The sequence below is a fragment of the Kwoniella shandongensis genome, chromosome 3 (assembly GCF_008629635.2).
Source record: "Kwoniella shandongensis chromosome 3, complete sequence".
In the NCBI taxonomy this organism is placed as follows: Eukaryota; Fungi; Basidiomycota; class Tremellomycetes; order Tremellales; family Cryptococcaceae; genus Kwoniella; species Kwoniella shandongensis.
In genome coordinates this window covers 984,952-999,511 of record NC_089289.1, presented here as the reverse complement: position 1 = coordinate 999,511, position 14,560 = coordinate 984,952, and the positions used below count along the sequence as shown (strand labels likewise).

Sequence of the window (14,560 nt, the reverse complement as noted above, 5' to 3'; positions counted from 1 at the left end):
ATTGTAATCATACTCCATCACTCCTCAATTCATTGTTCACTCGCACCAAGTCACTCTTATACCAGACAATCGGTCGCAGGCCTTAACGCTATACGGTCCTAGGAATATTACTTGTTTTGAGATATCCCAGAATGCCATCGAAATGGGTTCCGCTCGAAGCGTCGCCGGAGGTGAGTTGACGGACAATTGTCAATACGAGGGAGAATCATAGCTGACTGATGCCCTCGCTCAATTGGACGGACAGGTTTTTAACGAGGTGAGTATCCCACAATGAAACCTGCTGCTACTGGTAGCTAGTACCCCTCAACATGACTCTCGGTCCAACTTCACACCCCTCCAAATTCCGACATGTGCATGACGGCAACTGACCCCTCCCTTCAACTCTCGTAGTGGTCCAAACCCCTCGGTCTCCCATCCACCCTCGCATTCCAAGATCTCTTCTCCCTCGACCCCGAGTTCTTAACTTTTATCCCTAAACCCCATCGCGCCGTCTTACTTCTTTTCCCATCAAGAGGCGAGCTGCATGATGCCAGAGAGAAGGAGGAGAAAGATAGAGAAGGGGTATGGAAAGGTGATGGTGTTTGGTGGATCAAGCAGACGGTGAGTAGGCTTTTGCAAACCTGTGATCCCTGGGCGTTTCTTTGCGGAGGTGATTGGGTGGAGGATGCGACCTGGTCTACACAGCTATCTCGACAATGGATGGAGAGCGAGTAGACTGGGGACAGGATTGCGATATGTCATTGATGGGATACGACAAGATGTGTCAAAGGGAGAGGTTGTCGAGGGAACTTCATAACTCATCTTCCCGACCGAGCGCTGAACTCACCAGAGAGGGAGACGAGCGAAATGATACAGCTCCTGTGACAGAGGGATTGTGATGAGCACCGCTAACACCCACACCTCGCGCGTAGATCCCAAATGCGTGCGGTTCAATCGGTCTGCTTCATGCTCTGCTCAACCTGCCCGAACGGGGACCAGATGCCCTTGGACCAGACTCGCAGTTGAACAAGTTCAAGGCATCCACTATACCTCTAGCTCGTGAGTCACATTCCTTCGTCCTTCACCATCATCGACTCTGTCTGTCAGGCGAGATAGATCATCAGCGAACGGCCTTCCAATCTGTCTGAATCTATTTTTGACTACATGGATCATTGACCACTTATCCACCCGCACAGCACTTGAGAGGGCCAAGCTACTCGACGAGACAGATTTCTTCGAAGCTGCCCACACTGCCGCTGCACATGCTGGTCAATCGGCGATTCCTACAGATCTCGATGTGGACACACACTTCATCGCTTTCGTCGAGGCTGTCAACGAGAAGGGGTGAGTGTGAATGCCTCGATACATACGGGACATCTTGTCCTCTGCCACGATGGAGCTGATGATTTGATCGGTTGCTAGGGAGAAACGAATTGTCGAGCTGGATGGCGGTAGGGAAGGACCGTTCGATAGAGGAACTTCCAACTCTTTCCTCGAGGTGTGTTTTATATCCTTGTCGGAAGGAATCTGCGGCTGACAGTCGTATGCTACCTCCTCCCATAGGACGTTGCAAAGGTCGTCCAGGAGAAGTATATTGATCGGGCAGTTGGAGATATCAATTTCAACATGATCGTCCTCGCTGGTGAGCCAGAGGATTAGGGGGCTCATCTTCAGCCAGTCCGTGTAGTCGCTTTCTCTGTACAGTAGGTGGGAACGGGTAATCAAATATGTATTATGTATGCATCGTACAACAGACATAACAAGCGACTTGGGTTGAATGTTACAATACAACAGAGATAACGAAGACGTCTACGAGATGTACACCTTTCTCAATCTTGAGAAAGCGCAGGATTCTCCAGTTCTGGGACATTTGACAACGTCGAAATTGTTCTTGGCCATCTCTTTGAGGGCCTAGCGAATGGAGTGTGAAGATTAGCGTTGTCAATCACGATTGGGCGCAGTATAGGTCACTGTGTGCTCACTTTGGAAGAATAGACATATCCATTTGGGAAAGCCATCGGTTCATTCTGACTGTCCATCACTTCACCACTGATCCTACATACGATTGTCGAATTGACATGATGTGACATTGGTACTTCGCTCGCTAGGACTCTCATACCTTCGCCGCAAGTTGGACAATCGACATTACCCGTATGAGCATCTGGATTGCCCCACAATCGTTCTTGTGGAGCAGGTGGGGGATCGCTCAGCCGTATCGTCCTTTGTTGGGGTTGCGATTCTGCCGTGGATGTAGATGGGGCAGAGGTGGAAAGGAGGGATTCGAGATTATGTAGGGGAGGAGCAGCAGGTAAGAGGGGTACAGCAGGAGTCGTCTCCGACGTCGCCTTCCATCCGTCGGTAGCGGACCATGTGAACGATCGTGATCGTTGATGAGGTACACACGATGGCAGTCGAAGCGATGCCAGACCAGCCGAGAGCGAGAGGGAGAGAACAGATTGAGATGGTTGAGCATAAAGATTCAGGAAAGTTTCGCGGAATTGAGCTCGGACATTCTCCCATCGTGATTGATCGTATAGTTTCTACGCCACAATCAAAATCATCAGCGAAGAGCAACTTCGTGTCTGTTTGGTCAGACCCGACATGACTCACCCGATACAGACCCACACCGGTCTTCTCCCCAAATGCAAGCAATGTCATACCCTGTTGGAGCTCCGTCATATGTGTCCCTGCCCAACCTGCCATATTCTTGCGCGAATAAGCAATAGCAGCGGGTATATCTCGCTTCCTACAAAGCTCGATAAACTCTTGTAATCTCAACGTGAACTCGAGGCTGTTCTGTAATCGAGAGGACGAAAAGTCAATTGTCGAACTCGAGTAGGACGAGTGGTATCTGTCTTTTGGCTCACCTTGGTCTTCTTCAAGGTACCTCTATTCTCACCACACCACGCGAGTGCTTCTGCACACGAATGTTTCTCCACCAGAGCAATTTCGATCTTGGTAAGTTCGGCGAACAGCTTGATATCCACGAGAGGCTAGGAGAGAACACTGATCATCAGTATCAATTGCTTTCGCTCAGAAAGGCCTGAGACGATATTTCGCTCACCTCGATACCTTGTCTCTCTGCGAGAGCTTTGGCCGCTTTCATACGACCTGTTCGGAGTAGGTAGTCGACGATATATCGATCGAGCGTACTGTCCATCCCATATCCGAACTTTGGTTCGCTGCAAAGGGTCGTTAGTAAGAAACCAATACCCAACGGACGAGATCGATAACACCAGTTTTGCGGATAGAACGACTTACGGTGCAGGGGGCGGCGCGACTTCCGCTTCTCCATCAACTTCCATCCCCTTTTCAGCATCGGTATCGACGTTGTCTTTGACTTCATTTGCGGCAGCAGGGGTAATCGGAGTTGGATCAACTTTGTACAAGTAGTTCAATCGTGATCTGAGCGGGGTAGGTTGATCTGCACTTGGTTGGATATCGTCGAGCTATCATAGTATAGACTTATCAGCGAGAACCACATTCAATTTCTCACAAAACCGAACTCAGGCGGGTACTCTAAGTGAGCTTCAGTACATACCTTGCGTTTCAGGCCTTGTGCTCGGTCGGAAGCTTGATCTAGCTTGGCTATGATAATATTCCGACCCTCTTCTGTCTTTTCAGACCCATTCAGAGATTTCAAAATGCCTTGCAAGGCGGACTGCAAGACCGACATCAGCTCGTCCCCCGACAAGTGCTGGACGGTGTGATAGACCCACTTGGACCGCATTGAAGTCCTTCTCAACTTGTCTTTGCGCAGAACGGTGGGAACGTCGAAGTAGCTCATAGGGTGTCTGTAGACACAAGTGTACGGGTCAGCGAGGATCATCCCTGCTAGCAAGCACAGGTAGTGACTCCATCACAGGTCGAGTGGATAATGAGGTGGATAGTCAAGTGTGTTTAGTCGTAGGGATCAACAAGAACACTCACTCGTATGAGCGGTTCTTCTAGGATCAGCGCACCGCTACTTGACGTTGGTGCTGGAGCCATCGTGCGTTGTAGTTTATAGCTGTGCTTGACAGATGACGATTGATGCAATATGTGTCGAATGTGGACTTGACGTTGTCATCTGTGCGTATTACGTGCCGGGGACGATAAGCGGTGAGAGAATATACGGAGTTAAGACTGATCTCCGAAATCCGTTAGGTACCGGTGATGGGCTCGTCCACCGCTCGTGTTCGACAACTAACATGCTTCCATCAACTATTGTCTATGGCGAGCACTGTCAATCGCTTTCAGCTCATCTCACCCAACTCACACACGCGACGAGCCCGAATAAACTATTACTCCACGGTCCTACAGTATATCAACAATTTGCCAATTACAACCGTCCTCCAGTACGGCAAAGCCCTATCATTATGGTTCTCGTCCTCGTCATTGGTGACCTTCACATCCCAACGCTTACCCATGACTTACCAGCCAAGTTCAAGAAGCTGCTAGTGGGTCATAATTATGCCTGGGACTGAGATCATGACTCTTACTAATAATCTTTGACTCTGCTACAGGTGCCAGGGAAGATTGGTCAGATCATATGTACTGGTAATGTCTGCGACAAAGAGACATATGACTATCTACGGACTATCGCACCTGAAGTTCACGTTGTTCGCGGCGAGTTTGATGAGGTGCGTTGCGCCACGATCTAGCTCTCCACACATCAGGGGGAAGTACTGCAGTGTGTACAACGCTGCTTGAGGGACCAAGCTGATGCTTATTTGAACGGATATGACACATTAGAACACCCACTTCCCACTATCCATCACTATCCCCCATCAATCCCTGCGTATAGGTGTCGTTCATGGCCAACAGATCGTCCCAGCAGGAGACTCGAACATGTTGGCAGCTTTAGGGAGACAGATGGATGTGGATGTGCTTATAAGCGGAGGTACACACCGGTATGCCCAACCCACGCATGATTGACTGATAGTAGCTTACGGCTGATGTTGATTTATTTGGACAGGTTCGAGGCATTCGAGTTTGAGGGCAGATTCTTTGTCAATCCTGGTTCAGCAACTGGTGCATGGAGTGGATTATGGAATGGGTATGTCTTGGTTCTCACTATACAACTCGCTTGCTCGGTCGTCGCTGACGACGTCACTCTCTTGTCTTGCTGTAGCGAGGCCACACCCTCATTCGCACTTATGGACATTCAAGGTCCCGTCATCGTCACATACGTATACCAACTCGTAGATGGAGAGGTAAGCAAGCTGTCCATCGAACCACATAAACGATAACGAATTTGACGATGGCTGTTTCTTTGCCTAGGTCAAGGTTGATAAAGTGGAATATCGTCGACCTGATCCACCCAAAGATGGTGTCGATGCATCAATACCCGGTCGAACAGAAGTGACGACGGGTTGGTGATGAGACTGAAATTGGAACCGGAACTCGAAGGGACATAGAAGGAAGGAATGTTGTATAGTGAATGGTCGTGTGACATGTCATCCCCATAGGTGACGATAGCAGGGCACGCTGCGCTCAAGCCCTTTCTTTGCCTTTGCTCCTTGAATGGTTTTCGATCCAGAAGACCACATTCCTGTCCGCAGTTTCCCGGGTCCATGACGCTAAGCTGTTTGACAAATCCGCTTGTTGCCTTACCGAGTGACGGAAAGAGAAGCCGAGAGGTTGCACACCCAGTTTGTGATGACTGGACAATTCTCAGCATACTGCAAGGTGGAGGAACACAACGCAGGTTTGGAAAGTTGTCACAATTTATAGGCCGACTGGGTCTGGCAAGCTCAGTGGATGTCAGGCAAGCAATGTGGCACCTCTTTGATAGAAGAAAGAGGTCTGGAAGTGTCTCACCTACTTACGACTTTGGCAAGATCATTTAGTGTTGAACGTGGCAATCCTGCCTAAGTGAGACTTCGCGAGGGACGTGTAGGGTTTTACGTCCTACTTGCTGTGATTAAAGCCGTTTCGTTACCCAGTAAATTGGCTACCCATGACACGAGGCTTGCCCTCGCATCCAGATTGAGGAGACGACACTATCAAGGGCGCTAATAGTTTTCGGTGGTATCGGGTGTTAGGCTCATCGCATTATTCCATCGCAGCGGTAGTGATAGGCAACTCAGGAAGGTCTTCGCGCGATTGACATGAATCTTGTGTGTCGGTGATCATCTCGAGAGGTAAGCGGACGTCACATCGATCATGACCTCATACCCGCAGCCCACGTTAGGACGCGGTCCACTTCATGAGGCAGGCGCGTTGGAGACCTCCCATGACGGGCCGGTACTTGGAATCCACTATGCCATGGGAGGATTACGTGCCATGAGATCAACATGATTTGAAGCTGGTGGAGCGTGTGTTGTTGTTGTTGTTGAAGCAAGCGAGTAACGAGGCTGAACATTGGATGTGCAGATGATCCTAATCACTACAGGAACCAGCTTATGGTCGGGCCGATCACTTCCCGGTGTCGGGATAGCGAACCGTCTTCCCACTCGCCTCGCTTGCCGTAAAACGCCAACCAGGATTGCGTGGAGCACGCTGGTTTGATCACAATGTTCATCCGTTAATCGCGGCACATATCAACACCGAAAGCTACACCCTAGCAATATCTCTTCGATCACAGTGGCGCTGACCACACGTGGGACGATCATTCTTAGATAACGTACAGAACACATTTGAGTGCTTTATCTCGGCGTCCGGGCCCGCCTCCCGCCTGGTTTGGTTCCCGGTCCCCAACAGATAAGTAAGTCATGGAAATGGGCCGATCGGCGGTTTATTTATGGAGACTACATGGCGTTGAGGTTTGTTGTAGAGATTTCATCACATAATGGCGTCGGGACGACAATGTGGTGTTCGTAAATGTATGATCTTTCGGTGAATGGGCGCTATTGCCAACGAGTGCCTGCCTAAGTGCTAGCAACAGCAGAATAGGAATATGTGTTTGCCCTGCCTTATCGGTCGGTGCCAGTTTGCAATGAGATACATTGGGATCGAGATTTATTTCTGATCTTTTTGCCATGTCTGATCTCCACAAAGTATCGTACACATACGGAGCATGACGACTTCCAGTCTTGACTCGTTATCATGTGCTGTGATTTGAATCAATCTCGTAATATAGAGATATCATCGTTGGAACCCGATCGATCCGTTTCCCATTGCCCATCTCATTTCTGGTTGTTGTTGATAGAGGTCCGTCGATAACCTTGAGCCAGATCTGTCTTTGACAGGCACTTATGTACCTACCTGCCGCCGAATTCACTGGAATGAGGCACAGACGAGAACCGATCTGATGGTTTTTTAGCGGTCATCAGTAGACTCCGTACTGCGGTGCGGGCGGTGCTGGATGGTAAAGTGATGCAATGGAACGGCATCAAGGAGCGACCTCGGTTTTGGTCCTGGGAAATGATTCACAGAGCACTCGTAGGTTGTGCTGCAATTACGTTGCATTGGCGTCGGCGTTGGTTTTGGCGTTGGCGTTGTCGTTGGCGTAGCGGTTCGTCACGGGGAGCATGTGAAGGTCTTGCGTGTACGTGTGAGTGTGAGTGTGAGAAAGTCGTGTGATAGTCTAAGGCCTACCGAGATATGTTCGTCGTCGGACGCAATTTCGGACGACACAAGAAACTCGCATCGGCTGGATCTCATCTCGTTGTGCCTTGCCTTTGACGACCGAGGTGGAATCAGCATCCGTCATCCCGATCAGCTGTTACTACAAACGAGCTGCAAGTCACCGCAACCAGGGAGAGGGGAAGGGGGAGGGGGGGGGATCTGGGAACGTATTGCATCATAGGAACGAGGCGTGCTTAGTTCACGTCATCATGCAGCTGTCCACCCCATCCCCCAGCCGCTCACCATTGCACGAGGCGGATCTGAACAATGTGAGGTTGTGAACGGATGAAGACGGTTATTGCGCCACAGTGTAAAGATGATGATGATGGTAGTGGCAAAATCGTGGGAATGGAATCAAAAATTCTTTTGTATTCTTCTTCTTCTTCTTTGACGTAATGAGGAGAAAGCCAAGTAGACTTGGTTGCTTGGGGGCAGACTATCTCATGCTCATGTCTAGCGAGTGTTACGAACCGACCAAAGCCGAAAATGCTTAGCTGTCTCCGCGATATTAGGCTCCAGAGCCTCTCTTTCTCGTTTTTCGATCACCATCGTCGTCGGCCTCTTCCCACACAAGCCCCGCATCTCTCGGCAGCGTTCTCGTTACAATTCCAAGTGGCAAAGCCGTCGAAATCATGTCGATGTCATCATCGTTCGTAACTCTTTCCTCTCGGTTACTCGGATATACTGTTACCCATGGATTCAATTTGATTGACTGTACGGCCGAAATTCATCGATTCCCACTCACCGTGCATCGCATTCGCATGCTAATGTAACTTAAAAGTTGCATACCGTGAAGAAAAATCTTCATCTCGTGGCGACTAACCGTTGTCTCACTCTTGGGATGAATAGGACTGGGCTTTGTTCCCACGACCACACATACACGGGTTATGCTTTGTGGGCAGACTTGTTCACTAGTCCAGCTCGATCTCGAGTCGATATGCAGCAGATCTTGGCACATGAAACCGCAGATCAGGCCCGAACAAGTCAATTCAATGTGAAGTCAATTCTCGCTCGGGACTGGTAACATTCACGGGTCCCGCTCCACTTTGCTTTTTCACTAGCAAAGCTTTACGCGTTTCCGCTAATTTACAACTCGAACGTTGTGAACAAACTTAGTGGAAGAGGATGTAATGAGACGATGATTGCTTTGCATTTGCATTGATGTACTGTACTATACTGTATATGAGCGAAGCAGGCTTCAATTACTATGAGGTGATATAGAACACAGACGTAACTAAATATGATGATGTGATGATTGATGTACAACGCGCAAACAGGGGAATGTAATGCCTGGGATATGATAATGCACAATGAAAATAGGACACACAAACACAAGATTCCCTTCTCATTCTACCACCCGCCGACATGAATCGGTTCACCGGTGAGGTGGACGTTGACGGCGTGAGCACGAGTTCGTCCCTCGAAAGCCCGTGTCATATCAAATGACTTGGGATGAGAATGATGAGGTAACCGCGATGATGATTTACTGCTCGTGACCGTTACTGGAGATGGGGTTTTGCAATCATCTGAAGCGGGTGACGAAACGAGGGATGAATTGGCAGATGAGGCGAAATGGGGTGGTTGAGGGGAGAGGTGGTGAGCTGGGGAAGTGGGTGGTGACGGAAAAGCATTGGCCGACGTGGCAGCCGTGGTTTGGTATGATCGTACTTTGTATGGAGAAGGAACCGGTCGGATGGGTCGAGAAGAGACCTGAGGATCGGGAGTGGTCTCGGGTGTAGGGTACGATTTTGATGGAGCAGAGATGACAACCGAAGGCTCCGAAGTCGATGAGGACGATGATGAAGAAGTTGCTTGAGCGATAGCCTTGGGGCCGTGCTCAGCGCGGACCTTGACCTCGAACTCCAGAACCTCGGGACCGGAGACGTTCAAGTTCCATTCTAGGTAACCACACATTTCTCTCTCCATCTGGTTGATCTCCTTCAAGGCGAACATCTTTTGAGCAACGATACCCCAAGATTGATTGGAGTAGGTGTCATCGCAGATGACCTTGGAGGCGATCATGAAGGCAGAGATAAACAGTCGGTGACCAGATGAACCCCTAGCTGCGGGGTACCTCTTCTTCAATCGTTGAAGGAGAAGCAAGGCAGCGAAAGTGACTATGGAGGGAAGTCGAGTTCGATGTAAAGCATAGGCGACAAAGTGGGCAAGAGTGGGTGTGGGAGCACCAGGTGAAGTCGCCGATGGGATGTTGGGACATTGGAAGAGGTGTGTGATCTAAAGACATGGTCAGCGAGGAAACCGAGAGACGAGAACAATCGATGCGACTTACAAATCGGGCAGACATCACTGCGGTCTCTTCATGGCCATAATAAGGATCTTGAGAAGATCGGGTTGGTGCACGAGATGAAGGTGCAGAAGCAGTCGCTGAGGCTTTGGCTGCTTTGCGGGATGATGATGGAGGCGATGCCGAGTTAGATCGGTACGCGGGGACAGCAGTAGATGTCGACATGATGGTGGTGATGGAAGAGACACGAAGAGGTTTATAGGGTGGCGGTGACGGTTTTATAGGTTGGCGATTGAAGTGCTGAAGGGAAAAATATGAGTCAGCAGGAAGTCGGATGGGTTATATAGATAACGAACAGGGATCAAGCGTGTCATGATAAGTCGTGAGCCGGGGGAAACAAGGTGGCAAGAGTGTCCGTATGAACTGATCGCGACCCCAAGTTAAAGAGATGCAAAGAGATCGGCAAAGGAATGAGTTTATGACCGATAGTTTGATATCACCCTAACATGCCGAAGATTCGTGGGAATCAATCGTAAGAGGGTGATAGAGGGGACTAGTGCAAAGTGTAAAGGGTAGAAAGAGAGATTACAATTACAGTTGTAAGACTGGGATGGCAATGGATGGACGAGGGTGAAGCGATTTAAAAGGATGTGTGTATGTTAAATCCCCCCAAGCCAAAGCCGAGACTTGACGAGGAAGAGGGCACGAGGAAGGGATGGGTATGTGGTTCTGAAACGGCATGTCAAGGCGAGATGTATTCGGCCGCGCATCCCATACACAAAAACAACGCATCAAAGCGTCGATCGTACGTCCATGTCCAACACGGGTCCAAAACAGTTGGGGTAAAAGGGGGAGGGGAGGCAAGGCTGTGAAAGGCAATGCATGGGTGATGATGATTATGATGAAGCAAGCAATGGCCGCCACCGGAACATCCGGAATAAAGAAGGGGATAAACGTCCAACAAGTCGCCGTACACGCGCGACATCAATCAGGCAAATGACGGGGGCGTCGACATCGGGCCACGCAGCCAATCGAGACAACAAGAAATGTCATACGACACGACCCAAAAGATAAAACGATAGATCGGCAGACATCATCTCTTGCCTCTTTGTAGGAGTAGGACTACGATTGTAGGGATTGGATGTGGGAATCAGGACAAACGGGAACATTGTTTCCCAATAGAATAAAACAACACAGGGCGTTGACGCATGTCGGTACCCCACAAAGCGTCCATCAAAGCGGATGTGGCGTTGATGGTTGTATTGAGGGTACACACACATGCACGCGATCGCGCTGTGACCACCATCCCCAAGTAGATCCGACAGCAAAACAGCAGGCGGAATCACATGGTTGATAGAAGCAAAGCCAGGCAAACAGAATCTCACAACGGGCATTTCATAAAAGGGGGATAAAATCGAGAGCGAGACACCCGGCTCAAACAAGACGCGCGATGGGATCCATCAATCACTCACCTGCAAATTAAGACCTCTACCACTATTTCATTGGTTGGCGTGATGTTACTGCACTTGTGTGATGGTGGTGTAAATGGAGACCAGGTATGTATGCAGTGATGTGAAGTGATGGTGATCTCGATGGAATGTCGGGTTTTGGTTCTCCCTTTAATCTACTTTGCGATTCCTGCGATTCTCCGAGTGAATAATAATTGGTGGAGTAAAACTAGTTTTGGTCGATGATGATGGTGATGATGATATTAGTGATGATGGATGTAATTGGTGTGTTATGTTTTGGTGAAAGGTTTGCACCATGAGGATTGTAGACGGAGTCGATCTAAAAGAATGGCCCCATGCTGTTGCGCTTTATAAATGAACTACGAGTAGCGTCGAGTGGGATTGGGTTTTTTCTTCCTTTCGATCCAACCGAGTTCGGCATAGAGGTCCGACCCGTTTAACTGTTTTTCCTTTCGGGTTGCAACACTTTCTACGCATCTGCATCTCAATAGTAATCTCATCTCATTTACCATGAACAAATACCTGTCAGGGGCTTAGGTCGGCCTTTTCCTTTTCCCAGACTACCTGTGCAGATCGAGCGAGCGCATCACTCAAAGGCAATGCAATCTATCCCCTCATCCGAGACCCCGTTTGAACGACGGATAATAAGAACGGGTTCTATCCCAAACTCCCCTGAGAGAGGTGTCTGAGACCCTGCGAATGCCGGACCTACCGGAGTTTGCTTTGTTTAGCATTTACTGTATGTCGAGGATGATGCTGGTGCGCGCATCATCGGAAACTATTACAGACTCTGTCCCCACTCAATCGCCCCAAATACATTTAGTTCACATTCCATAACGTCACCGCATTCGGGAAGCTTTTCTTTTTTCTTTTTTTTTCTTGTCTCTTGGACTATTTTTCCATCCCATTGTTGTGACGCGCGCGGAAGAAGGGGGGATGAGAGTCGACGACGTATGTATGTACTGTACCTACAGCCAACCAGCCAACCAGTAGCCGAGAGATGGGATGGTGTATGGGAATGATGATGGGAATGGATCAAGTCTCGGAGAATAAAAGACGACTCGACCGCTTACGGTAGAAAGGGAAGCAAAAAGGGATTTTTACCGACAAACAAGACGGGTTCAGTCCCCTCAAACTGCGCACGCATGCTCACTCCACTGACTTTGACTAGTTTGATGGACAACTTTAGGCTAGTCAATGTGGGTGGGTGGGTGGGTGGGTGGGTGGGTATCAGCGGCCCGGGATACCGCTCAGCGATGGAGACACAACGCGAGGTCACAAAGATTGGCTTTCATCAGGGGGATCTACTGGCAACGCGATGGCGATAGGTAGCATACCAGTCCCAACATGCATCAACCTTACACCGCAAGATGCCGCGTTGGACTTGGGAGTGGCTCGCGCATATGATTATTGCATGATTGTTCAGCTCGATTGCTTATCCCTAGAAAGCAGCTTCGCTTACCTTGTTACCGGTGCATGCCGCGCCTGAATGCATGCATGTCCACACCACATGTTTACATAAACAGATACGACTGCAAAAAGGCATGCATGCACGCATCGGTCGCTTATACGGCCGCGTAACTTGCTTGCGTTCTTTTGTTTGCTTGTTCGGGGGCAAAAACATACATCTAGTAGGCGTGTCTGTCGGCGATCGCTTTCCCACTTGTTCCCACGGTTTTAACGGTACACACGCGGATCAACAAACAGGAATGGCTTTTCAATCGCCATGAAACTGGTGATCTACTGGTAACAATCGGTGGCGTGAGACAAGACACATATCCGTTCTTCCGGACCGTCCGTGTTCCGCGGCGGGCGAGCCCGAACCGGTTGCCCCAACTGGTATTCGGTCTCTTCGAGAGACATACCTCTAGGCAGACCACACAGCTGAGACATCAGTCATCATTGAGTTGCTTGTTGTTCTTTCGGGCTGTGATCATCTCACCCGACAGACTGACGTCTGCTCGAAGATCGTATGGCAGCCACGTCGTTTGGTCGTTAGGGGGGGCGATGGAGTCCCAAGCGGGTTATCCGCAGGATTCGTTGTTTCGGTGTGGCGGCCGTCTATTTATAAAACTTTCCCACGCCTATTTCCCGCGCAAACATTTCGGGTTAACCTGATATCGACCTGATCTCTCATCCGAAATGGCATACAAGAGATCAATGATGGCGTCTGCCATTGAGGAACTCGTCTAGTCCCCCAATTCGATGCAATGTGGCGTGGCACGTCCATACGTACTTCCTACAGATTGACTGCAAGTGACTCCTTGTTCCCTATTGATGCATTTGTCACATCTTGTACGTAGCATCTGCATCCACAGAACTGCGCGGCTGCATACCGAAAGCGTACTCCATTCTCCCACTACCCATGGCATCTATCACAGTCGGAGTGTGCATATTCAGATCTCATGACACTAGGCGTAACCGCTTGATCCCGGAGGTCCCGACGAAGCGAAGCGAATTCACCGTGTGTGGCAAATCCTCGGGATGTCGGGTTTCTACCAAGATTACGTACGGCACGAGATCTCACTGTTGGGTGGGAATATGTAACGCTTAGAATGGGGAGTTTTTGTATTGCTTTTGGCTCGATTAAGTTTAGATACATCCAAAAGTTGTAGTACGAATACGATTCTCCTCCAACGGAATGTGACGGACGATCGGAGGGTCCTTTCCACAAAAAGGAGCGGCAGACCCGATGCACCATAACAATTGGTAAACTTCGGAAAAGTCTGCGCAGATAGATGTCAGTCGTCGACCACTCCATGAATGGTTTACGAAAGTGGATTATGCGTGATAGGCAGCGCGCTCCGCCACCGCATTCCCTCCTCTCGCGACCGACCGTCCTGTTGTCAACGGCGTTAGTGACGGATGGTCGCTTGCGGCAAAACCATTTGGAGGTATGAATCATCTTGTATTGATTAGCGTCTCGTCTCCAGTTTTGTAATGTACCTTTATGCTCCCTTCCGAACCTCTCTATCCGTCGGAAGATCTACAGACTGTATATTCGCATAATATATCGTTTAGTCCGCATTCATCGTTCGTTGACATGACCTTTTCGTTGAAACACTTATGAAAAGGTAGAGTTGTTATTAAACCTAGTATTAGGAATTCAACTAGCCGGATATGGTATCGGCTACAACCATACCATTGACCGGGTACGACTCTCGCGTCTGGACTTGCTCGTTTATCCGTGGGTCGGAATCGATCTTGATTATCTTCTGATCGATGTATTTACATCAATTCGATCACTAAGTCGAGCTCCACTCCACATTGTGATGCGTGGGAATGTGTGAATCTGCGTCTGAACGGCAAAGCCGTT

The 14,560-nt window shown here is 49.4% G+C and overlaps 4 protein-coding genes across 4 annotated transcripts; 2 read left to right on the top strand and 2 right to left on the bottom strand.

Moving 5' to 3' along the window:
- Positions 1-131: 131 nt before the first annotated feature.
- CI109_101743 (uncharacterized protein) lies at positions 132-1,638 on the top strand (the record flags this gene model as incomplete). The annotated part of the gene is made up of 6 exons (XM_065967037.1): positions 132-170; positions 391-600; positions 912-1,038; positions 1,176-1,323; positions 1,402-1,477; positions 1,543-1,638. 6 exons carry the CDS (start codon positions 132-134, stop codon positions 1,636-1,638), a joined length of 696 nt encoding a protein of 231 aa, XP_065823109.1.
- A 150-nt stretch (positions 1,639-1,788) lies between these two features.
- Positions 1,789-3,969, bottom strand: CI109_101742 (uncharacterized protein; the record flags this gene model as incomplete). The annotated part of the gene is made up of 9 exons (XM_032002325.1): positions 1,789-1,890; positions 1,962-2,519; positions 2,590-2,775; positions 2,847-2,972; positions 3,044-3,161; positions 3,241-3,428; positions 3,521-3,640; positions 3,699-3,773; positions 3,910-3,969. 9 exons carry the CDS (start codon positions 3,967-3,969, stop codon positions 1,789-1,791), a joined length of 1,533 nt encoding a protein of 510 aa, XP_031863262.1.
- A 368-nt stretch (positions 3,970-4,337) lies between these two features.
- CI109_101741 (uncharacterized protein) lies at positions 4,338-5,340 on the top strand (the record flags this gene model as incomplete). The annotated part of the gene is made up of 6 exons (XM_032002326.1): positions 4,338-4,418; positions 4,485-4,601; positions 4,714-4,871; positions 4,937-5,017; positions 5,093-5,174; positions 5,242-5,340. The coding sequence occupies 6 exons, from the start codon at positions 4,338-4,340 to the stop codon at positions 5,338-5,340; spliced, it is 618 nt and encodes a 205-aa protein (XP_031863263.1).
- A 3,540-nt stretch (positions 5,341-8,880) lies between these two features.
- On the bottom strand, positions 8,881-10,000 carry CI109_101740 (uncharacterized protein; the record flags this gene model as incomplete). The annotated part of the gene is made up of 2 exons (XM_032002327.1): positions 8,881-9,765; positions 9,821-10,000. The coding sequence occupies 2 exons, from the start codon at positions 9,998-10,000 to the stop codon at positions 8,881-8,883; spliced, it is 1,065 nt and encodes a 354-aa protein (XP_031863264.1).
- Between the last annotated feature and the right edge of the window lie 4,560 nt (positions 10,001-14,560).